General features: G+C 41.5%; 3 protein-coding genes across 5 annotated transcripts; all 3 read left to right on the forward strand.

Moving 5' to 3' along the window:
• Nucleotides 1-1242: 1242 nt before the first annotated feature.
• On the forward strand, nt 1243-2713 carry LOC115026436 (NAD(P)H dehydrogenase [quinone] 1-like). Of its 2 annotated transcripts, none has more exons than XM_029459281.1 (6): nt 1243-1371; nt 1506-1673; nt 1762-1892; nt 1966-2079; nt 2162-2263; nt 2347-2713. In XM_029459281.1, exons 1-6 carry the CDS (start codon nt 1368-1370, stop codon nt 2644-2646), a joined length of 819 nt encoding a protein of 272 aa, XP_029315141.1. In that variant the 5' UTR covers nt 1243-1367; the 3' UTR covers nt 2647-2713. The 2 variants fall into 2 exon arrangements, with proteins under 2 accessions (XP_029315141.1, XP_029315142.1); XM_029459282.1 differs by having other exon boundaries at nt 1276-1371; nt 1509-1673.
• A 2798-nt stretch (nt 2714-5511) lies between these two features.
• On the forward strand, nt 5512-7010 carry LOC115026497 (NAD(P)H dehydrogenase [quinone] 1-like). Of its 2 annotated transcripts, none has more exons than XM_029459344.1 (6): nt 5512-5668; nt 5812-5979; nt 6063-6193; nt 6267-6380; nt 6463-6564; nt 6644-7010. In XM_029459344.1, exons 1-6 carry the CDS (start codon nt 5665-5667, stop codon nt 6941-6943), a joined length of 819 nt encoding a protein of 272 aa, XP_029315204.1. In that variant the 5' UTR covers nt 5512-5664; the 3' UTR covers nt 6944-7010. The 2 variants fall into 2 exon arrangements, with proteins under 2 accessions (XP_029315204.1, XP_029315205.1); XM_029459345.1 differs by having other exon boundaries at nt 5576-5668; nt 5815-5979; nt 6644-7003.
• A 9022-nt stretch (nt 7011-16032) lies between these two features.
• Nucleotides 16033-21920, forward strand: LOC115026496 (atypical chemokine receptor 3-like). Its single transcript, XM_029459343.1, has 2 exons — nt 16033-16227; nt 18873-21920. The coding sequence occupies exon 2, from the start codon at nt 18942-18944 to the stop codon at nt 20076-20078; it is 1137 nt and encodes a 378-aa protein (XP_029315203.1). The 5' UTR covers nt 16033-16227; nt 18873-18941; the 3' UTR covers nt 20079-21920.
• The last annotated feature ends 3723 nt before the right edge of the window (nt 21921-25643 follow it).

The raw sequence follows: 25643 nt of genomic DNA on the forward strand, positions 1-25643 counted from the left end.
AATTCACATCAGACAACTAAACACTTATAGATCTTTCAGTAACCAATTAAAACAAATGGATGATTAATAAATACACATTTCAGCACTAAACTCTTGTCTAGTTATATGCGCTGCGTGTTTGCAATGTTGTTCTAAATGCATATAGGCTACAGTATGCCACTACTTCTTCTACTGCTTTCTACATCTGTTTTTGTTTTGTACAGATAAAAAAAAATTAGCATTTTCGCTAATTCTGGCAAAATCCTGTGTATTTATTAATTTACACTGTCCATTCTCTCAAATAAAATAAACTAAGATTTACCCCAATGCTAAAATTGCAATGCTGACCACTATATATTATGTATACACATCTCATTTAAATTTTGCAGCATCTGTATAATGTTGCAATGTATCCTTAGGTGCAGAAGTTTGGCCACATAGCTGTATTTTCTCACAATGGCCATATGGTGGCACTGTAGTATACATTTTGATTTCAGTATCCAGTATTTATAAAAATGACAAACAAGCTAAAAGCCTTTGTAAGTATGTACCTTTTTAATGCCCATATGCACTCTGTCACTGCATGGTTGTGGTTTTGTCTTATGTTTTGTTTTATAGAAGCTCTAAAAGTGGGCTGGAGATATTCCGTCAAGCCTTGAGCAGCACACCAACATACTTGACACATGTCGTAGAAAGTGTGAACCATACTTGTGAGTACTTGATGCAATGTTGCAAGAATGATTATGTAGCTCAACATCTATCAAACCATGAAAACATGCCTACCGGCAAAACGCATGGTTCCTTCCCGTCACAACAGAGGGAAAGCAGCCAGATGCTCAATATGAAGCGCAATGAGGACAAAACTATGTGGGGTTGGTGTAAAAAACAGAGGCCGCAGAGATGAAAATTCAGCATCACAAACACCAGAATGCCACATAATTAAAAAATGTAACAATGTCTGTAGTGATTTGACAAATACCTCCCAACTGTCAAATCAACTTTCTATTAGTGAAAAAAAAGAGACCCCTAAAATGGGAAAAGCACACATTGCCTTGAATGAGAAAATGTATGTGCAAGAGTATTATTGTAAGTTTACCTTGTTGATAAATTTGCAAGTGGTTAAAAACCAATGGTTTTGTTTGCTTTTAAAGGTACAAAAGTTCCTCTACCCATTTAAAAATGCAGACCAAATAAGTATATGTAAATATGTTGATGAGTCCTGGGAGATGGCAGCTGATTGAATAATGGACATTGATTGATGATTGACAGCACCTGTGAGAAATGAGTTTTGTGTTGTATAAAAGCAGCAGCTTCAGTTTTGTTCAAGCATGAGCTACTCTTTCCATTGACACTCCACAAGTTCATCATTTGCAAGGCATCACTTCAGAATGGGTACCTTTTTAACTCTGTGTTCTTGTATTTGCTGAGGGTTTTTGACAGTATGTGTCTCTTGTTGTGCCTCATATATTTGTACTATGTTTAATTTACTGAGTGTGCTAATTGTAATTTTCTATTTCTTGGTTTAGCAGCAAAGAGAGTGTTGATTGTATATGCACACCAGAGCTCAGGGTCATTCAATGCTGCAGCCAAAGATGCTGCTGAGGAAGTTTTAGCCGCCCAGGGCTGCACAGTTCAAGTATCTGACTTGTATGTCATGAAGTTTAAAGCCACTGCTACTGCTGAGGACATCACTGGTATACAAATATTTATCTGGATTTATTTTTTATTTTAGAGTCTCGTTTTATTCTGGTTTTCAGAATTATAATCATTTTGTCTCTGCAGGAGAAGTTAAGAATGCAGATCACTTCCGTTATGCACAGGAGACTAATCTCGCATGGGAGGAGGGAAAACTGTGTGCTGACATCACTGAAGAACAACGCAAACTCACTGAGGCAGACCTCATCATCTTTCAGGTAGAGACTGAGTGACTAACGTGTGTTTAAGCCCTGACTCTGTGTTGCACTAACTTCAAGGCCTACTTCTCAGTTCCCCATGTACTGGTTCACTGTTCCTGCGATCATGAAGGGTTGGATCGACCGGGTGCTCACACTGGGCTTTGCCTACTCCCAAGAGAAACGCTACAGCCAGGGAATCTTTAAGGTAAAATATCAAATGGAGAGGTTTGCATTACTGTGGTAAAGCTGTTTGTGTTTATGCTTTAATTTCTTGTTTTTTGGCACAGGACAAGAAGGCCATGCTCTCCTTCACAACTGGGTCTCATGAGTCCATGTTTAGTTCAAATGGCATTAATGGAGACATGAATGTCACACTGTGGCCACTGCAGGTACTGCATCAACCAAGCAATAAAAGAGTGATCGCTGTAACATTTGAAGTGACTCAACACTAATGTGTTTCTCTCTCTCTCAGAATGGCATCCTGCACTACTGTGGCTTCCAGGTTCTGGCTCCTCAGATCTTCTGGGCTCCGTCTGACATTCCCTCTGAGGTCCGCAGCACCATGCTTGAGGGCTGGCGTACACGACTGCAAGGTGTCCTGGGAGAGAAACCACTTTACTTCACTCCCTTGGACTGCTTTGATAGGGAGAAGGGTTATCAGCTGAAGCCTGAGGTCCATGAGAAACATGCCACCAAGGAGTTTGGACTGACCGTGGGGATCCACCTGGGCCTGGCACTACCACCCAACAACCAGATGAAAGCTGGAGTCTAAAGATGGCATTAGCTTGTCCAACCTGTCCTATTGCATGATGGCAGATAAATAAACGCTGAATGAAATATTTGGACTTTCTGTTTACTTTGATACTGTCTTGGTAATTCAATCATGAAGGCCTGGGTTCTTGTACTGGGTTTTGCCCTATACAAGTACGGTCAAGAAATCTAGTAAGACAAGTGTGAGCATTTGCACAATATGCTCTGTGCTTCACCACTGGGTTGTATTCCTTACTCAACTTAAATGGCAGTGTAAATGTTACTGTAGCAACCAGTTGTAGGCAAATCTCTGTACTACATATTGCAACTTGACATCCAAGCTCCTGCTGTGGTCCTGTTTACAACACCAACTAAGAGCCAAGTAAACTGACTTCTCTTAGCGTATATGGCTATGTGGTGGCACTGTCTACATTTTCATTATCTAGTATTTATCAAAATGAGCATTAATTTGGCCTCCAGCACTATCATAAGGAATCTTGGTGTTATTTTTGATCAGGATTTGTCCTTAAACTCCTACATAAAACAATTCAAGGACTGCCTTCTTTCATGTAACATTGCAAAAATAAGGCACTTCCTGTCTTAAAATGATGCAGAAAAACTAGTCCATGCATTTGTTACTTCAAATCTGGATTACTGCACTTCACTCTCAACTGATTCAAAATGCTGCGGTACGTGTATTGACAAGAACTAGGAAACAAGATCATATTTGTCCAGTGTTAACTGCTCTGCACTGGCTACGGCTAACATGTAGAATACAATTATTTTTTAAATCATTCTCCCGACCTACAAAGTGATTAATGGTCAGTCTCCAGTTTATCTAAAAGATCTCGTACCTTATAACCCAAATAGAGCATTGCGTTCCAAGAATGCAGGGTTACTTGTGGTTCCTAGAGTCTCTAAAAGTACAGTGGGAGCCAGAGCCTTCAGCTATCAAGCTTCTCTCCTGTGGAACCAGCTGTGTTTGTGTTCGGGAGGCAGACACCCTCTTCACATTTAAGAGCAGGCTAAAGACTTTCAACTTTGATAAAGCTTATAGTTCGGGCCGGCTCAGGCTTGCTTTGGACCAGCCCCTAGTTATGCTGCTATAGGCTTAGACTGCCAGGGGACTTGCACATCTCTCCTCCTTTCCCCATCTCTCTCTCCTCTTCTCCCTCTATCTGTGTGCATTCATATCCTTTAAATGAATGTTACTAACTCAGTATCCGGGGCATCATCCCCGCAGTTTCTGTGTCTCTCATCTGGCAGGTTGCCACTACCAATAGTTACGTCTGGATCATAAATCGTGGCTACGCCTGACGCCCAGGCAACGGGAAGATTTTTTGACATCATCCTGGATTCTATTTTTAAATACGATCAAATCATCATTTCTGTCACACAGATGTTATATTTTTACTTTGTTGTTTATTCTGTACAAACGTCATCTATTGCACGTCTGTCCGTCCTGGGAGAGGATCCCTCCTCAGTTGCTCTCCCTGAGGTGTCTTCCATTTTCCTCCCTTTAATTGGGGGATTCTTTAAGGGAGTTTTTCCTTGTGCAGTGCGAGGGTCGAAGGACAGAGGGTGTTGTATCCTGTACAGTCTGTAAAGCCCACTAAGACAAATGTGTAATTTGTGATATTGGGCTATATAAATACATTTGATTTGATGATTTGATTTGATGTACCTTTGTAATGCCCATATGTACTCTGTCACTGCATGGTTGTGGTTTTGTCTTATGTTGTGTTTTAAAGAAGCTCCTAAAGGTGTGCAGCAGATGTTCTGTCAAAACTTGAGCAACACATGCCAATACTTGACACATGTAAGTGTGAAACATACTTCATGCAATGTAGCAAGAAATCTGGAATTATGTAGCTCAACACATTACAAACCATGAAAACATACCTCCCGGCAAAACGCATGGTTCCTTCCCGTCACAACAGAGGGAAAGCAGCCAGAGGCTCAATAGGAAGCACATCGAGGACCAACCTAAGTGGGGATGGTGTAAAAAAACAGTCCGCAGAGATGAAAAGAGTCGGCCTCATAAACACCAGAATGCCTCATAATTTTAAATTTTAACAATGCCTGTATTGATTTGACAAATACTTATCAACTCACAAAACTCAAGTATATTTTCTATCAGTGAAAAAAAAAGAGACAATGGAAAGAAAGATAGCTGCCAAAGTCTATCCATATGTCTCACTCATGCTGCGTGCTTGCATGTGTGTGCGCCTATGTGCTAATATGTAGCAGTTGTTCATTAACCCCTCCTCCTAACAGTGGCTGGAGCGATGGGATTTAGGGCTTATTTTGGTTCCATATTTGTGCCAGCTCATGTCTCATGCCTTTGATGTCCATTGCTGGGCTTTTTTTTTCTTTTTTACAGGGCAACATTCGTGAGTAGGTTTGACCGCAGGCAACAGTTACTTTTAGAGGAAAGTAATGTAAAGGAAAAACAGTGCTGCAAACCAGTAACACTAGAGTGAGAGCATCACTGAGTCACATCTGCTTCATGTGGTTCAAAGACATCAGGAGTGGCACACAATTTTTAAACATCTTGTACACAGACAGACAAAGACAGACACACATGTTCTCAAATATCCACAAGGTTACTGTATTAAAGACACATAAACAAAGACATGGGGAATGTTGACTGTGTCTCTTTCTGGGCTGGCTAAAATGGGATAAGCACACATTGCTTTGTATGAGAAAGTGTATGTGCAAGAGTATTATTTTTAACTTTATCCTGTGTTTGAAACGGGCTAAATCTGCAACTGGTTAAAAACCTAAATATTCTTAGCTTTTAGTGGTGCAAAGGTTCCTCTCCATTCAAAAATGTAGTTCTAATAAGTATATGTAAATATGTTGATGAGTCCTGGGAGATGGCAGCTGATTGAACAATGACATTGATTGATGATTGACAGCACCTGTGATAAATGAGTGTTGTGTTGTATAAAAGCAGCAGCTTCAGTTTTGTTCAAGCATGAGCTACTCTTTCCATTGACACTCCACAAGTTCATCATTTGCAAGGCATCACTTCAGAATGGGTACCTTTTTAACTCTGTGTTCTTGTATTTGCTGAGGGTTTTTGACAGTATGTGTCTCTTGTTGTGCCTCATAGATTTGTACTATGTTTAATTTGCTGAGTTTCTGACATTTGCTAATTGTAATTTTCTATTTCTTGGTTTAGCAGCAAAGAGAGTGTTGATTGTATATGCACACCAGAGCTCAGGGTCATTCAATGCTGCAGCCAAAGATGCTGCTGAGGAAGTTTTAGCCGCCCAGGGCTGCACAGTTCAAGTATCTGACTTGTATGTCATGAAGTTTAAAGCCACTGCTACTGCTGAGGACATCACTGGTATAAAAATATTTATCTGGAATTTCTTTTAATTTTAGCGTCGTTTTTTTATTCTGGTTTTCATAATCATTTTGTCTCTGCAGGAGAAGTTAAGAATGCAGATCACTTCCGTTATGCAGAGGAGACTAATCTCGCATGGGAGGAGGGAAAACTGTGTGCTGACATCACTGAAGAACAACGCAAACTCACTGAGGCAGACCTCATCATCTTTCAGGTAGAGACTGAGTGACTAACGTGTGTTTAAGCCCTGACTCTGTGTTGCACTAACTACAAGGCCTACTTCTCAGTTCCCCATGTACTGGTTCACTGTTCCTGCGATCATGAAGGGTTGGATCGACCGGGTGCTCACACTGGGCTTTGCCTACTCCCAAGAGAAACGCTACAGCCAGGGAATCTTTAAGGTAAAAGATCAAATGGAGAGGTTTGCATTACTGTGGTAAAGCTGTTTGTGTTTATGCTTTAATTTCTTGGTTTTCTGCACAGGACAAGAAGGCCATGCTCTCCTTCACAACTGGGTCTCATGAGTCCATGTTTAGTTCAAATGGCATTAATGGAGACATGAATGTCACACTGTGGCCACTGCAGGTACTGCATCAACCAAGCAATAAAAGAGTGATCGCTGTAACATTTCAAGTGACTCAACACTAATGTGTTTCTCTCTCAGAATGGCATCCTGCACTACTGTGGCTTCCAGGTTCTGGCTCCTCAGATCTTCTGGGCTCCGTCTGACATTCCCTCTGAGGTCCGCGGCACCATGCTTGAGGGCTGGCGTACACGATTGCAAGGTGTCCTGGGAGAGAAACCACTTTACTTCACTCCCTTGGACTGCTTTGATAGGGAGAAGGGTTATCAGCTGAAGCCTGAGGTCCATGAGAAACATGCCACCAAGGAGTTTGGACTGACCGTGGGGATCCACCTGGGCCTGGCACTACCACCCAACAACCAGATGAAAGCTGGAGTCTAAAGATGGCATTAGCTTGTCCAACCTGTCCTATTGCATGATGGCAAATAAATAAACGCTGAATGAAATATTCTGACTTTCTGTTTACTTTGATACTGTCTTGGTAATTCAATCATGAAGGCCTGGGTTCTTGTACTGGGTTTTGCCTATACAAGTAGGGTCAAGAAATGTAGTGACATGTGAGCATTAGCACGACATTAGTCTGTGCTTCACCACTGGCTTGTATTTCTTTCTCAGCTTAAATGACAGTGTTCAGTAAATGTTAGTTTACCAAGCAGTTGTAGACAAATTTCTGTTCACCGTATTGCAACATGACATCCAATTGAGAGCCAAGTTAACTGTTTTAGTCTCTTCCTGAGGTTCATACTATGAACACAATTGTCACGCTCTACAAGATAATAATTGATTTTCAAAGCATCAACTCTATAGTTTTCTCAAACTCTTCACAAAGTTAACTTAGCCTTGGTTTAATGTCCATCTAACTTACAAAGTCTTTATAATGCCTTTTATAGCCCTCTTGGTGCACATTTTTTTTTTCCAATCTCAAAGTATCCTCATTCTGACCCTTCAGATCTGCTTGTCCTCTTGGGAGAAATGCCCTGCTCCTTTCCTGACTGCTTTGATGGGGAGAATGGTTTCCAGCTGAAGTTAATTTTAAACCTGCTAAACCAAGTTTGCTCTGACGGTGTGAAACCTGCACCTTGGGAAACCACTCATGCCCATTTAGCCAGATCAAAGCTGGAGGGTAGTGATGAGCGGTGCTCTTTTTGGATCTGCGAGAGCAATAAAGCTTTAATTCTTGCTGATTCTTGTGGAAGTTTTGACTGAAATGTTTGGGTGGGCTGAGTTGTGTGCACTTTGTTTTGGACTGGTTATTTTGAACCAATCAATCGTCTGGTTGAAGCTGAAGTGGTGTACCTTGTATACAGACATACTGACGACCAAAGAGCCTGCTTGCAAGCAGGTTTGGGCTCTACACAGAAACATAAGTGGCTGAGCACTTTTCCCAGAGAAGCAGCTTTTGTTTGGGTATGGAGGAAATGAGATGGGGTTGGGGGGGGGGGCACACTTAAGGAAATGGCCTTCCACTCTAATGTCCAGACCAAAGCCTGTGACATTTAGGAACTCAATGTTGTGCACATTTCACAGCTGAGGTTTCCCAAGGTCACGCTGTGTATGTTTGTGTTCAGTCAGGTCCAGTTTCATAATCACCTGTCTATGCAGGCCGAACATGTTCAGTTCATTTCCTTATTTTGCTGTCAAAACAGAAGAAATTTAGCTATCCTGAGTTATAGAGACACACATAAGACTTTGAATTTCTGTTTAATATTGTGCTAAGACTCTAGGCTTCTCAGCTAAACACTCTCTTCCCACATGAGGGGAGTTATAGATGACAGTGTGGTAAATAAAGTCTTGAGTGTGAAGTGTTTGAAATGCGTGAATCATTATGCACTAATTATCTTCAGCTCTATAATCAGAATACACAAAGAAACGTGGACAAATCCTACTATCGGTTTGAAGCATTTGAAGTTTGCTCATTCTATATAGATAATAGCCTGAGACAGAAAACCTTAAAGTTGGTGTTTGAATTGCAGGGTTTGGGGGCATTGAGTGTTTATGTATGTAAGGGTTATACCACAGTCACTGAACTGGTGTCCATCCGGCTTCCCATTGTCTGTCCCAGTTCTCCCACACTGGCTGCAGGGAAGGCCATTTTTGGCTGGTTCAATGGGAGGAAGTGGGCACCGTTTTATACCAGATACGAAACAGAGTCTCCGGAAAAGTCCTGCTTTACTGAAAGCTCAAATCCACACAATCATTTGGATAAAAAAAATAACAATATCATTTTCAGATGAAGCATGAAGGTTGACTGGACCTGGAGATTTTTATTAACATCGACTTTTGAACACTGTTGGTCCAAGAAGAAAATCCCCTTTAGATGAGAAGATCGATACTGCACTCATGTCTGTAAGCTTATCTTAGCGCAAAGACTGGAAACAACTATCCTGCTCTAACAAAATCTAATTAATCTTTATTGCACAGACAGAGTGTTATTGGTCCTCTCATGTCTAAATGTTGATCTTCTCATCTAAGTCTTTTTCACAAAATGTCAAACCATTTCTATCAAGGGTTGTAAAAAAATGTAAATATGTATATTCATAAAGACATGGTTGCTTAAAACTGATGGTCAGCCAGATGTGATTGATTGTTCTAAGTTTACTTTAGGGTGGTTTGATTACGTTGTAAAAGGGTCCTTGTGTTTGCACCAGATGTCATAGGGTTAACAACCAGCCAGCTATTAAACACTGTGACCAAGAGAGAGAGAGATGGTAGTGCAGGGAAATTATTTTTACCAATCATCAGCTCATTCTTTCAGAGGCTACATTAAAATCCAATCAATTATACCTTAACACAAACCAAAGCTTGTTGAATTTTTCCTGTGGGAGTGTGTGTGAGAGAGTGTGAGAGAGTGAGTCCATGTGTGCATATACATAAGGAAACTGAGGCACAGTTCAAGGCAGTTATATTAAGAGTGGCAGCAGGAAAGGTTTGTAATGAAGAACTACACTATCGTTTCCCTTTATGCTTTAACTGAAGCTCTAACTGCCCCCTTTACCTTCGTACCACAGAGTGTCCATTGTATGTTCCCCATCATTATGAAACTGAGGAATTCACTCTGACATCTGAGCACAATCATCCCCCGAACCACACCAATCACAGTAGCCACCTAAATCAAGTTATTCTTGCAGTACATAGATACATTCCCAGATTCCTTGTTAGAGGGAAAGATTCCGAGATTAATAATCCAATAAAACACTTCTATACATTTCGAGTTCTCAAACATATTTTAAATAGTTTTACTTCAGGGAGTACCTGAGACACTAGAAAAGGTTTCAGTAATCTTTATTTTCTCATAAATTCAAGGTTTAAACTCCTCTTCTTAAAATGTGTGTGTGTGCATCACATATAAATATCTCACGGTCCTATGTTTGTGATCACAAACCGCACAGCTGGTTAGATAAAAAGATTAAAAAAAAGGGTGAACTAAAACAGCTGTGGAGGAACAAGACTACAAATAGAGCCAAACAGCTCTTCATACAAGGTCCAAAAAAGGACAGAAAAACACGGGTGAAAAAATAATAACAATCACTGCCTCTTCCTCTTTTCATGAAATCCTGCAGGATGTGTCTTTCATGCCTTGCTCTTTTCATCCTCATCTCCATCCTTCTTTTGTGTTAGTCTTATCCTCTCACCAGTGTGAAAATGCACAGGAAACTTTTACCACAATGGGACTTTTCACACATCTTTTGCTCATTAAGGATTTGAACGTTCACTGGAGGCGTAGTTCTCTGGGGGAACTGACTGTATTTTACCACATATAAGCAAACACTTTCACAAATCATGCTCCTGACACTTCACTCAGCTTGCCTGGCAGTGATAGGGTCCAGGCAAGCCTGCAATGTGCAACTTTGAAACACTTACACGGGAGGCCTGCCATCATGGTTTTGATGAATGGATTGACATGACGCTATTGGCCTCCATTCAGGCTCTGATGTATGGAGTGCCTGGTACTGGGAAGCTAACGCGAAGCAGCAAAGCTGTTTTCTATTTACGAGCCGAGGTTTGAGTGTGTCTGGGAGGTTTCGGGGAAGGCTCTTGGTGGTTTGGGGAATCAGAGTGACAGGGTTAAGACTGCAGTCAGCCATTATGCTCCTCTCTAAATCCTTTCCTATATTGTAATGAGAAGCAGATCTTTGCTATCTCCACCACAGCCTGCAGAGGGATGGGAGAAACTGACACACGGGGAACACAGTACATCCTGTCGTTGACTCCTATTTGTTTTCTATCTCTGGTTCAATCTCCTTTCTGGCTTTTGTTTCATGCATCTCCCTTGGATATTTCTCCCACACGTCGATATGAACAATGAAAGATTACAAAAGGCCTCATATGTTTTTCTCTGTGAGTAATAGATGTAGCTGGAGCTCAGGGTTACAGATGAGACTATAAGGAAAGACTAGATGAACGGGAGCGCTAGTGCCCCTCACTTGGAGCTCTAGGCGCACAGGACTCAACTCCAGATGCTGTCTGGGTTGCCACATCCTGGCCGTAATCCCCCTGCAGTGCCGTGCTATTGTTTATGCGATTGGTGTCGAGACCATGAATGGAAACCACCTGGGACAGAGAAAAATGGCTTGAGGTCATTTTCCATCACATGTTGCTCTGGTGATTTTGATCATTTTGTGCCGCAGGGTCATTTTTAAAGGACATGATATTTACAGCTATCGCCATTTAGATCTTTTTCCATTCAAACGAGACAGGCTTCATTCTGTTAGCATGTTTATATATGTTGTTTATTCCATCATCCTGTTTGAGTGCTGTGTAGTTATGTTTATATCCAATAAAGCCCGCAGTGTTTGGTTTTCCGTCAGTGCTCACGCTCTTATAAAACTTGACATTTATGTTTGCAAATGGAACGTCACTTTGTCTATGTTAAATCTGACCGTTTACTATTGATGCAAAGTTTCAAACACAAGTTAAACCATGAACTTGATCCCATTGACAGTGCGTCAACACTGAGGCTTTCATGCAAAGCCATCGGCTTCCCTGGCAACACCTAAAGGTATTGTAGCCAGAGAAGGTATTGCTGAAGGCTTCTCAAAAACACCAGCACATTCCAGCAGTGCTGATGGTTCATTTTTCATATAGCGTGACAGGACAATAGAGGTGAAAGTTAGCCACCTTATCTGTGAACTCCATGTCAGCGGCATGGAAAGGCACCGTCTTGTGAAGCATACATCAGGATTGTCAGGATAGGATTACTAGATTAGAGCTACAGCCCTCAGGGCACACAATGAGACGGACACACTCTCGTGCAGCCCGTGGACAGATTATGTCATTCACTAATCCATAGTGGACACTCACTGTCCCCTGGAGCAAGACTTTTCTGCAGCTTTTACCCATTTTCTGCATGATCCCGGTGACCCGGCTCATATGAATGAACATGGTGTGTATTTTTGAGCAGAAGGGGTGGGGGTGAATAGACACCTGTAAGGCTTGGGGAAAGCAGAACATGCACTGTTTGAGTTACTGCTGTGTGCAGAGATGATAGACAAAGTCAATGGGCTGTATGGTGCCACAGCCAGTCATGGTCAACAGCCATGCATGAATTCGCTGACAGATTCAGTGAGGTCAGAGAAATAGAAAGAGAAAAGAATCGAGTAAAGGGAGAGCTCTACAAGGCAGCGATTCTTTTCACAATTAGCAACTAACTGATGACCATAGTGCAGCATTTAGCTGCTAAATAGTTGGATGTTTTCTTCAGAAGTTGGTATAGAGCAAACAATGCGCATCTAAAAGGAGAGTAAATATTTGACTAACTTTCGCCAGATGGTCAGAAACCCAACTTCAAATGAATGCTAATGTTGCTCTGTGGAATCTGGATGTTCCCCACAGGTCACCATATCAATTTAAAAGATGACATGGTACATCTTGCTTCGGCTGTCACCACGTGGACAAAACAATCTATAGTTTAAGAAATAATTGATTCCACATTCCTGTTTAACACAAAGCCTCTTAGTATATTCCCACTTTTCTTCCCGAATGTTTGACATTTGAGCAGTTCTCAGGTTTCACTGACATTCGAGGGGCTGGTGTGAGAGATGCTCTGTCAATGTGAGGAATGCCTTGGTTGCTACATTCCCCAACAGGGACGCGCTCTTTCAGCCAAACACGCACCTGCATGAACATATCCCTGAGAGACACAAAAGATCACCTCATCACAAGCTCACAGAACACCAGCATTGACAAAACACTGGCTTGAAAACCCAAGACAAAACCCAACTGAACAAATAGCTGCCAATCTTTTGTCCTTTGAATTGTTAAAAGCTCCATTGCTTCTACATGTTCACACACTCCTTCACAAGTGACCACTGCTTTCAGCTTCACACACACAGGCCCTTATCCTCCTGAAAGATAATTGTAAATGAATAAGTGATTAAGGGAAAGGTAAGTGAGGTTAGAAGAGCAGGGGATAAGAAGGAATGTGAGGGAGTAGAAAATGCAAGAGGGAGCCTCAGAGCGGGAGGGAGGGTGACTGTTGATGATAAAGATGTGATTGAGAATCAGGTTGAGAGGGACCCTCTGAATGGAGATTTGCACGAAAATAGATTGTGTCTGTCAGACCCCCCCACCGTGACGCAGGGCTAGACTACAATAGAAATGGCAGTCATTAGGAATAACTCTCTTTATCTTTCTTTCTCTATTTTTCTCAACTTTTCTCCCAAAGCCCCATCCCCCCTCCTCATTCTTTTACGTCATCGCCACCCTGTTTCCCTCTTGCAGTCGCGGACCATTTTCCATCTCCTTATCTCTTGATCGTTCTGTTTATCCTATGTGTGAAAAATAGTATCATGAACTTGGTCTTGTCCAAAGGAGCCATACTGTGTTTGAACAGTGGACAAATAAAACTCTGGATGATGTTTTGAGCATGAACACGCAGCAGAATTGTAGCTTTGTATATGACATGGACAGAAGTATCAGTAGAAGATTTAAGAATTACAATTATCAAACCTGCATTAATCGATTTTGGCCAAAAGATTTCAACTCAATATTGACCTTTCACCTTGTTAAGTTGATGGGGAGAACTTGTTAGAGAACAGTTGCCGCCACATCCAACAAACACGGAGTAACATTTATGGATGTAACTCTTTTAGCTCTGTCTGGTCTCCACCAATATCTGAGGGATATATCTGGCTCTTTAGCCATGCGCTAACTTTGTCTGTCTGTCGCTTGGTGTTTGGCCAGTACCTTACAGTGGGTTTATCAGAGCTTTTTATAAAACTGAAAACAGCTGCCTCCTGCTACTGAAAACCCCCCCTCCAAAACAGAGACGCTTACACAAATTCTCTGAGGGTTTGTCACTCTGAGCAACATTTTTCACATGCATGCAGTCATTTGACCAATAAGATATATATAAATAAATAGGAATTATTCATAAATAAATGTGACATATAATATCTAGTAAAATAATTGCACGGATTCAAGTGTGAAAGTGTTTGAAGTGCAGACTGTGGAACTTTTTAATTTGATTTCCCTTCACCTAATTAAATGTTTCTCTATGTATTATACCGTATTTGGTGTTTCATTGTTGTTGTATATTCATGTTTGATGCAGAGCTACTGCATGACTCAAAATGCTTCTGAAGTAATCCTGTTTCATCCAATTCTAATTAGATTCTTACAAATAACTTTTTTATAACAGAAGGTATATGGAAGCCGGATGGCCTTTTCTCAAACAACACACACACACACACACACACACACACACACACACACACACACACACACACACACACACACACACACATGCACACACACACACACACACACACATGCCCCTGCTGTTACCAGTCCAGCCTCCATGTGAATGAGAACTGCAGAACAGAGGTTGGCAGCAGTCTACAGGGCTACGGATGCTTATCAGAACAGCTTACAAATCCCCCCTGATGCTCCTGATATGGAGGACAATGGGTATGCGTGCGTAGTGGGAGCTCTCTTTAAAGCCTCATTGAAACTGACTTCACTACACTGCTCTTTAATGAGGTCAGAGTAGCCCTGCTGGCTGCATTTCTGCACTGAATACAAGGCATATAGTCATAATAAACTTCAGTGCGATGACCTGTACGAGTCAACAATATCTTTTTCCTAAGAAAACATGCTGGACATATTGTATGTGGTAAAGTCAATACTTCAATCACTGGACCTGACATCAAAAGAATGACTTTCACTTATGAGCTCTATTGTAGTTTATTATCATGATTTGCCATTTCAAACTAAATTAATGTACTTTTATAAATTCCACAGTTTGCTCCTTTTTTTTGTGTGACTCTGTCTTTGTATTGAACTTGGGGTTAATTGCCCTGGTGGGAGAAGCTTTGAGGCCACCAGAGTTGCAGGTGAGCTTTCAACGGCTTTCAGTAAACACATGAGCCTCCCTCAATGCTGTGTGCTGCTTCCAGAGGATGTGCCTGCAATGAGACTGAATGAGGCTCAAACGACAATGAAACAACAAGGAGTCTGCAGCTGAGGTTGTTCATAGTTTCATGAGAAGCATTTAATTATTAATACAAAACAACCTTATCTGTTGAACCTTAATTTGGTGAAAACTTATTCTAAGTAACAGAAACGACCATTAGATTAAATATCTAGGCTAAATCATGAATATGGTTTTTGGTATTGTCCGTTATTTAGAGGGTGTTTTCAGTTATCTCTGTGAGACTGGGTGTTGGGTTTAACCCGTTTGTTGGTTTTGGGTGGAAGCAGAAAACAGTAGATGTGGTTTACTGACTGTCTGCAGCTCTGGTCTCATATTTAGGTCTCTGGGGCAGGGCACAAGGAAGTGCCCTTGTAATATAGTTGAATGTGGTTAATGTGTATTGTGCATTATGTTTATGCAATGCATGCCATATATAGTTTAATGTTGTATGAATGTATTATTATGTATCATCATTTAATCTGCATGCCAGATTACAAAACGTGTGCCATCATGTAGTTTAATGCTAAATAAGATTTTCTATTATTCATTTTTATTTATTGGTCTATATATAGCAGCCAGTGAATCATAACAAAAAATATTTTCAAAAGTTCACATTTGTGCGGCATTTAAACACCATTTAAAACGTTTTGGAATTTGTATGTATTTTTTCTTAAAGTCTTCTTGGTTATAGCCTACTCAATATTATTGCATATTTCTAACGTCACTTTCCTAAAATGTTCATACATTACACGCTTTGAATGATACCTTGATAATAAAATAAAATAATATATATAGGCGATCATTTCTTGTACTTGCAGTCCAGTGCATGCCATATTATAGACATGTATAGACCTGCATGCCATATCCAGATTTAGATGACGTAGTAAAAACATATAAAGTTCAGCAATGTGAAAATGTTGTAATATGTAGTAGATATGAAGAATCATAAGGAGGAAATTCCACGTGTTCATTTTTTCTTTCTTGGCCGAAACTCGTCGGGCTGCTTGCTGTGCATTGAACGCCCCGGGCGATGCCATGTCAATACGCGCATAGCAGTTTGGACCAGCCTCGGAGGCGTAGCTCTTCTGAGTATCAAGCAAGTGCAGAACAAGGAACATGCTCAGATTCATTCAAGGAGGCGGAGGGTAGCGCACACAAGTTTGTCGTAGTGGAGTTGAAGTTATCCTTCAGCAACAAACAAACCCGTTGTTTAAAAGAAGATATTTCAGCGAGGGATCAGGAATCAAAAACAGGTAAGCTGTTTATATGAGCTCGTGTGGCTTTGGAGAGTGTACAGGGAGATAATCAGTGCGTATATGCATATATGACAATATAGGATTTATTATTGCCATTATTCAATACATGATTGCACAATGGAATATAGTTGCAGCTCCCTCCTTGCTCCCTTACAACTTTGTTAAGTTATTACAGATACCACACCGGGATAAAATAGTATGGTGAGTGCTGTTACTGAATCAGAAAAGTTCTATGTTGTGTATTTCTCCATCTTCTCAGCGTGGCTCTACGCTGTTTATTTGCCTCCCCGTTCAAGCACGGAGTGAGGCTACTGTATACCCAACTGACTGATAAGAGAAGTGAGTTTCCAGGCTGATACAATTAAACAATGACAACAATGACATTGTATGTGTTTCCCCTACGTGTGCGTAATGACGCGCAAGGCAACACTTTTACTGGTAATCTACGCGGAAACCTGACACCCTGTTTTAAAAGGCAGATATTTGTATCCCAAACTAAAGCCTGTAGATAGAGACTGACTGGAGAAACCTCTGACAAACACGCTGCACCTGCACTATTCTTGTCGGCAGAATTAGCATGAAAATCGCCTTCGATCGCTTTTATTTTCTGTGTATTGAGTAACAAAAGCCGGTTTTCAGCTCATTTGTAACTGGATGCTCCCGAGATGAAAAGAAGAGAAACAGAGAGGGAGACAGGAAAGAGAGAGAGAGAGAGAGAGAGAGAGAGAGAGAGAGAGAGAGAGAGAGAGAGAGAGAGAGAGAGAGAGAGAGAGAGAGAGAGAGAGAGAGAGAGAGAGAGAGAGATGGGCTACATGTTCCGTCTGTTATCTGATGGTGTGGGTGTTAAGAGGTTAATTAGCTTGAAGCCTGTGGCGCTACCTGGCACCTCCAGGTATTTTCCATATAATATACGGGAATTAGACAGAGACCATTGTGAGGGCTACTACAATGATTAGCACTCTCCAGTGTCTTAAACTAATTGAAAGTAAAATGAAATGTCAGGTTTCTGACATTTCTTATAACTGCTATATATAATAATAATATCTAAGGCATGCATTCAAAATGAGTACAGAAGTATCTATCAGATATATTCTAAGTAAAATTATTCATTGGACCATGTTAGAATATCATATTGCAGTTAACTGTTTAACTGTTAAATTAAATATCTGCATCGATGCAAAACTCATATAAAAGTTGAAAAAATTCGCAGTCTAGCTCAATATCATGTGAACAGCATTTTGATTGTGCAGCTGGTGGAGCTTATTTGAAGTACTTTATCACATGTTTTGTATGTATAACCAGACATGCGAACCTGCAAAGTAACCAGTAACTGTAGCTGTCAAATAAATGTTGTGAATCAAAAAGAACAATATTTGCCACTGAAATGTGATGAAGTAGAAGTATATGGAAATACAAAAGTAAACTGATAACAGATAACAAAGCCAGACATAACACACACTAGACAGCTGCACATCTTAATATGATCCAGATGTCCTTGTTTATCCTTATTTTCACTTTTTCTTTCACCATCCTATGTGACGTTTTGCCAATTATCCTGTGTACAGCACAAGTCTCCTTCACAGACAGATGTCTGACGGGGTTATATTTCACTGCTTTCCAGCGTGCTGTGACACCCGTTGGTCGGTGACCCTCGTTTTAACCTTGATCGGACCATTTTGCAGCCGTCAAGCGTCCCGCTGATCTCTGCACACAATTCACTCTGTGGGCGTACAAGTTAGTCAGACTCAGGGGCAACTGTGGGGTTAAGCCACTCGTGTTCTGTTTGTGATCTATTACCTATCACCTCTGATCTTTCACACTGTGGCAGGCTGTCAGTTAGGGGAGCTGCACAGAGTTTCAGTGGCAATTTAGACTCATAAGCATCAGATGCCAGATTATAGGCATGCCAAGTGGCTCCAGACCACCATCTCTGTGATCTTGCATATTGCTTCAGTCACCTTAATGATAACATTAATGCACCCTGTATTTGAAATGGTATGCATGTGTTCCTATGTTATAAGATTCAGATGTTGTAAAATGACGTATTTGAGGTTATGATCAGCCTTTTCTTTGATCATCTGGGTGGTGACAGTTACTCTCTCGCCCTCTCCTTCAAGAGCAGATGAGAAACATGTTTTTCTTTTGTATATAACAAGCATGTTAAAAGAAAACATTGTTTAAAATGGCATCAGGTTTCCCACCCTAACCAACGCTTTATCTTGGAATGCCCAAAACGCTCCGGAAGTACACCCTGTTTGGATTTCTCGATCCCACTTCCTTATTTCTAATCTGCACTCTGTGCTAGTGGAGCTAATGTAAACATTTATTGTACTGCCCCCTGACGGCACATCAATCACAGAACTCCTACGTTTGTGACACGGCAACAGAGAGCTTCTATTAACTCATGAAAGCAGTGTTTTAACAAGTTAACCACATTAAGATTCTTCAGGATCTGGTGGCATACCACAAGATGCTTTATGTTTTATTAGCTCATGGAGTTTAAGTCCACATGGGTAAAATAAGCCATTGCTTTATGAACTGAGTATTGCTTCTTAAATATGATACCAGAAGGTAGCATGTAGAATTTTATCCAGATAAATATGTGCTGCAAGAAATGACGAGTTGATGTTTTGTTTTTACAGGATCTATCCCAGTCAGAGGTGGTGTGTGTTACCTCCCAGTGGTCTGTGGTCCTTTCCCAGTGCTGAAAAATGAGTCTAAGCACCAGTGAGCTGGAAGACCTGTGGGAGTCGTTGGGGGACCTCAACTTCTCAGATGCCTTTAGCAACATATCCAGTGTGAATACAATGGTGTGTGCCACGGCTTTCAACCGCAACGCTCTGCTCTACTCCATGTGTGTCCTCTACACTTTTATCTTCATCGTCGGTGTGGCTGCTAACGCTCTGGTCCTCTGGGTGAACATCCGTGCACAAAGAGACTCCACCCCTCGCCATGAAACACACATGTACATCGCACACCTGGCAGTCGCAGACCTGTGTGTGTGTGCCACCCTGCCCGTGTGGGTGAGCTCACTGGCTCTGCATGGCCACTGGCCCTTCGGTGAGGTGGCGTGTAAACTCACGCACCTGCTGTTCTCCGTCAACCTCTTCGGCAGCATTTTCTTCCTGGCCTGCATGAGCGTGGACCGCTACCTGAGCGTGAAGAAGCATGGAGACAACGAGGGAGGAGCGCGCAGGAAGCTAGTCCGCCGCGCAGCGTGCGTAGGGGTGTGGCTTCTGGCTCTGGTTGCCTCCCTGCCAGACACCTACTTCCTGCGTACCGTGAAGTCAACACATGGGGACACCATGCTGTGCAGGCCTGTGTACCCAGAGGAAAACCCCAGGGAGTGGATGGTGGGCGTGCAGCTGAGCTTCATCCTGCTGGGCTTTGTTCTCCCCTTCCCCGTCATTGCAGTGTTTTACGCACTGCTAGCCAGAGCATTCACCCGCTCCTCTTCTTCTTCACCGTCTTCCACAGTGGAGCAGGAGCGTCGTGTGAGCCGCAGGGTGATCCTGGCATACATTGTAGTGTTTCTGGGCTGCTGGGGGCCCTACCACGGCGTCCTCCTAGTTGATGCTCTGTCTCAGCTGGGCCTGGTGCCTCTGACCTGTGGCCTGGAGAATGTGATCTACGTGGCCTTACACCTCACCCAGTGCCTGTCCTTGCTCCACTGCTGTTTCAACCCCATTCTCTACAACTTCATCAACAGAAACTACCGCTATGACCTCATGAAGGCCTTCATCTTTAAATACTCCACGAGAACGGGCTTGGCACGCCTCATCGAGGCTTCCAACATGTCTGAGACTGAGTACTCTGCCGTAGCTGTAGAAAACCCGCCACAGATCTGAAACATGCCAAACTTAAAATAGCATTGTTTGAACACTGTTTCTATATCTGAATGGCTATAATGCAATATAAACATATAAACATATGTTACAACTGATTTTTTTCTAATCAGAATCTGCCCACACACAGCATTCTTTGTACAGAAACATGCTTGACTAATACAACGTTGATGGACAAATTTAAAAGCACTTAGAAAGCAGTTTTATTATTTTATTATCAGCTGATACTGAACTCAAGTGAATATTGTCATTCATATGTAAAGTCAAAACAGTAGCTGTAAATGTGTAAAATCATTGTGTTGTGTATTACTATGTATGTGGGACTGTGTATTGTAGGACTGTGCTGTATGTGTGTGCGTGTTTGTGTGTATGGTGTGCAATGAAATATTGTTAATCTTTTTTAAATCAATTTGTATTTATATCCTGTACATATGAACTGTTTTGCCTCTTTCATGTTGTAAATCATAGTCTTCACACACTGATGTCTGCTCAGTGCTCCACGTCATACAATGCTGCTTCATCATTTTAGTCGAGCCACTGACTGGCTCAGTGTTTTAGTCCTGCTGTCTCATTGTAAACCATGACCTCATGTCACATCAGTTGAACCCTTCAGACAAATAATTTAAATACATCTTTAGTCTTTCTTGTAAGGTTGGTAAATTATCTAAAAAGTGTGTTTTCTGTGTTGCATAATAATAATTTTGCTCAGAGTTAGATACGACTCTCATGTCTGTACACTAAAGATAAGAAGATACGAGTAGCTGCTGATAAGCTTAGCTTAGTATAAGAACTGGAAACAGGGGGGGAAATCTGCTTTGCAGCACCTCCAAAACTCACGAATGAACACTTTATATGTATATGTTTAATCCGTACAAATCCGTTTTTTGGGTGGATTATGTGTAATTATTTCCTGGCTGGACGCAGTGACTTTTTGTTGTCTTCCAGTCTTTGTGCCAAGCTAAGATAAGATAATCACATGTTGGCTTCAGTTTCCTATTTAGCGTACAGACATGAGAGTGGCACTGTATCAACCTTCTCATACCGTAACTCTCTACAAGAAAGCAAATAAGCATACATTCAAACTGTTCCTTTAAAGAAAGCCGAGGTGTTGTGCTTACAAATGATTAACATCATCCACATGGCAAATGATTTACTTTGCAGTTGTCTTTTTTTTATATTTCCAAACATTGTCTGGAGGCGTCAACTGGGACTACTGATCTTAAAGAGGAGATAGATCCTGTGTCTTCTGAAACCTACAGAATTGCATAATATACTATACTGTTGCTACACTTTACATTTTAAATATGTTACAGTGCTAATAGTGGAAAGGATACACATGTTCATGTGGTATAAATCCTCCTAAATCAGCACACAGGCCACAGACGGCAAAAGGTTTTATGACTAAATAACATGAATGAATAGCTTCACTACTTTCATGTAAGCAGCAGTTGTGGTGTGTAACAGCCAAGCAAAAAAAACATAATTGCATTACTTTGGTGTGTGTGTGTGTGTGTGTGTGTGTGTGTGTGTGTGTGAGTGTGTGTGGTGTGTGTGTGTGTGTGGGGCCAAAGCTTGACACCCAGAAATGACACTTTATGTGTCATAAACATTGAGTTATACAGTTTACTCACTGTCTGTTGTAGGAAGCGACATATTATTTTGATACGCTGACAAAGAGCACATTGAGTGATTGGTTGCACATGAATGTTTTTACACTGAAAATATTTCATGGTGTGATCAAAAAAGACTGGGGACACGAACATGTGTCTACAAGAACAGAGGCATTCCTTTGGTGTTGTAATGTGCAACATGTGTTTTGTTATATATTAAATTCTTGGAAAAATGTTTTGCCCCGGTGCCTCAGTTTCTTTTGCTCTCGTCAAAATAATCTCTCAACTCAACGTCCTCCATGCCCCGATATTGCAAAAAAAAAAGTGTTTTAACTGAGAAACAATTCCGCTTTTATTTGAGGCATTGAATCCATACATGACAAATAAACTCACTTAGCTAATACATAACATAATTTTGTGTGTTTTGTCCCAGCTGTCATGTGATGTATGCACTGTACTCCAGGCAAGTCATGCTTGTCGCGCTCCTCCTGCCAATGTAAAGGCACAGTCTGACAGTTTGAGACAATTTAAATGAGTTTGTTCTCTTCCATCTCGTACAGAACTTAGATTTATGTGTTTCCTCATTAAGTGAGACAAGAATAAAACTTTAGCTCCATCAAAATGCCCCCAACAACTGAGAAGGATATATAGGTAGGTGCATGGTAATACTCACGTGGCTTTGCTGTCTGTTGCAGCTCCACAGACAGAATTGTCACATAGGAACGACAACTCATCAGGGTTTTGCCCTTTTAACCCCAGTACTTGACCTACTCCCCTTTGGGAGGGACACCACCCTGCCACTGTTATCCTCAGGATGTGGGACAACCCTCCAGCCAAACTCCTGGCAATCAGTCAGTGATTCAGCTTCTTCAGGCAGCCTCTCCCCCCTCCTCCTATGGGAGGATGAGCTCAATGAGGGAGACCATCTTGACCAAGGTCCCCACCACTATGTCTGGGCGGAGGGATGTGGTGATCTCCCTGGGAGATCTCTCTGCCAAGTTCAACTGTCATTTTTGCCTGAGGAGATAAGTGTTGATTCCACTTTTCAAGCATTTCTCCTATCCTGAGGAAACTGATATTTCACTATAGAGTCATTGTCGTTTGTGTACTCACAGTAAAAAGTTGAAATGTCAACAATAATACTGAGTCCCTCAGTATCTCCTAATGTTTTCTCATTTTATGCCTCATCATTCTAACATCTGAAAATAATATAGGACATGCACGTTCTTCCCCGTTTTTTACCCCTTGCCTACATATTTCCAGTGTCTTGTCACGTCACCAACTGCAGTGCTCTTGAGACAGTATGTCTGTCTTGCAGACTGGATGTGTTGAAGGTTTGCATTGCCAAGAGACCGGCAGCTTTGCCCTCCTCTTTGCTGAACCACTAGTTCCGGCAGGACAGGGTGTCATAGGTCAATCTGATGAGGAAGGTCTGCAGAGATTTCCAAAGGTCAAACCAAGTGATTGATCTGCTGATGTTACCATCCTTCTTTCCTGTGACACTGCCTTGATCTTGCAGTGCTCCTGGTGTGTGGTGGCCACTTCTTCCACAACAAGGCACTCTGCCTCCTTTCTTGTTTGAATGATTTTCTTCCACACAAGACCTACTCGTCTGACCTGAACCCCGTCAATCTCTTCCTGATGTTGCAGCCTGCTGATGGCTTGCTCCAGGTCAGTGAACTTCCACCAACTAACTCACTAAACAAGATGATGTGGAAATTAAACAGCTTTGTAGTCACTGGAATGCAGATTGTTTTGTTTTTCACAAAGTGAGGGCCGAATCAACCCATAAGCAGGCCCCGGGTGAAAAGTGAGGTGTGAGCCTATTATGGCCTCCCCGTGTTCCCCAAGTATGGTTTTAAGTTAATACAATGAAAATGTAAGAATATTGAAGAAAATGCAAAATGTAAGCCTAATATCAATTTAAACATTAATGTTAGCACATGAATGAGACAGAGTCCTTCTATAAGACAACAGCAGCAATCACCTAAAGGAATTTGTCCCTTGTGGCAGAAATGTTTTAACAAATAAGATCTTGTTGAATATGTATGTGTTTAGTTACTGAGCTGGATGACTGGATACACAACACCAGGATTATACTGCACGAGTGGTGTGAGAGTTTTTTGAAATGGATGTTTTGGTATTGTTGTCTATTGTTAAATATGTCCTCCATTTACTTCAATTCATCAACCCTGTTTTTTGCTTCTCCGTTCACTGTGGAGGCATGTGAGAAAAACAACGATTTCTAAGAATTATCTAAGATAACACACGATGAGAAATTGATTTGAAAATGGTCATTTTAAGGATGACAGTTATCCTTTGACATCAATGCAGCAGAACCAAAGATATCTTTTTTATTTCATACGTTACGGACAACACAACAGCCGACAGCTCGGTCAGAGTTTTGTGTGAGTGATGCTAGTTGCGGCTAATGCAGCCTCGAGCCGCTAACCTCAAGTAGAGATGAGGAGTGGGATTTATTTCATTTTTTAACTTGTAGTCTTCAGCCCCAACAGGCAACTCCAATGTATCAGCTTTTGTGCAGGTTTGAAGGTTTGATACAAATGTTCTCACATATGTAGTAGTACCCTCTAGGACATGTAAACAGACTTTAATGTGTTAAATCAATGGAGTTCCCCTTTAGAACACACCCAATTCCAGTTTATAATAATCAATACATCAAATACCTCAAACTAATTTCCAACCTGAAGGCTTCGGGGCCCTTGGGAGTCTGGGGCCGGGGGCAGTTTGTAATCCAGCCTTGGATAGAGCTTGTTCAATTTTTTCTTTGTGGTACAGGACAAAAACACCCTAAAGCGGTTTACATATATATACAGTAGCCGACTCTGAGTATGCCTGCAAGCTAACATGTTTCGGCAAATGTCAGACACACACAGACACTGCTCACGCACACGCACCCGCACACACACACACACACACACACACACGCACACACACACACACACACACACACACACACACACACACACACACACACACACACACACACACACACACACACACACACACACGCTGAAGATGGATGTGTACATGGAATAGCAAATCTATTCCACCTTTTACAGTTGATGTTCAATGAATACACTGTGTGATAAGAGTGTAACACACACTTCTGCTGCTGCACGACCAAACGGCCTGTGTTTTACTTGGCACACACATATGCTGTGAAGTGCTTTGCTTCCTTTTACAGTTTGCCAGTTATGATTCACCTCTGTTTCCATTATAAATTGCTTGAACAGGACGTGTCAAACACACTACTGGGCCAGTCTTCTACGCAAACCCAAACAATCTACTGGGGTGTAAAAGTGGCTCACAGGAGTAAAGTCTGAAAGGTTCATAACACTCGTATCACTGCATCACGTTTTCTGATGTCACTACCTGGAAGGCATACAGTAATATAAACCTGTCATCTCCAGACCAGAGGAAAGATTTAAAGCTAAATGTGTGAGATTCGAAAAGCTCAGTGGTCCAAAACTTGCTCAATCCTGGCTTTTCTTATGGTTGGTTTGTGTATGAGTTACAGTGCATTCTTAATCTGTTTTAATTTAAAAAACAAAGGAAATGGGCCAGAGATGACGTCAATTAAGGGAGTGTTGCTTTACAGCACGATGATAATCTATACCTTATGCTCGGTAGAGATAACGTTAATGAATGATGAAACAGGGAGGAGGTGCAGAGGTGGAGACTCATTTAGAACAAATGAACTTTTTTATGTTCTCTACTTAAGGAGCACACTTGCATTGTTGGCTATATGTATGCTACACATACTATGCATGCATGTGAAGTTGTTAATGTAACTTACATATTATTTCTGGCCCACTTCCAAGCATTTAGAATAAGTTCAATTCCAAATCAAGTCTGTGCTTGCTTTCGCTCGCTCTGGCTAGCAGGAATTCCGCATGAGGACTTAAAGGGGTCTTGAATTATTAATGAAATAGAA

This window comes from Cottoperca gobio, chromosome 21 (genome assembly GCF_900634415.1).
Source record: "Cottoperca gobio chromosome 21, fCotGob3.1, whole genome shotgun sequence".
Classification (NCBI taxonomy): Eukaryota; Metazoa; Chordata; class Actinopteri; order Perciformes; family Bovichtidae; genus Cottoperca; species Cottoperca gobio.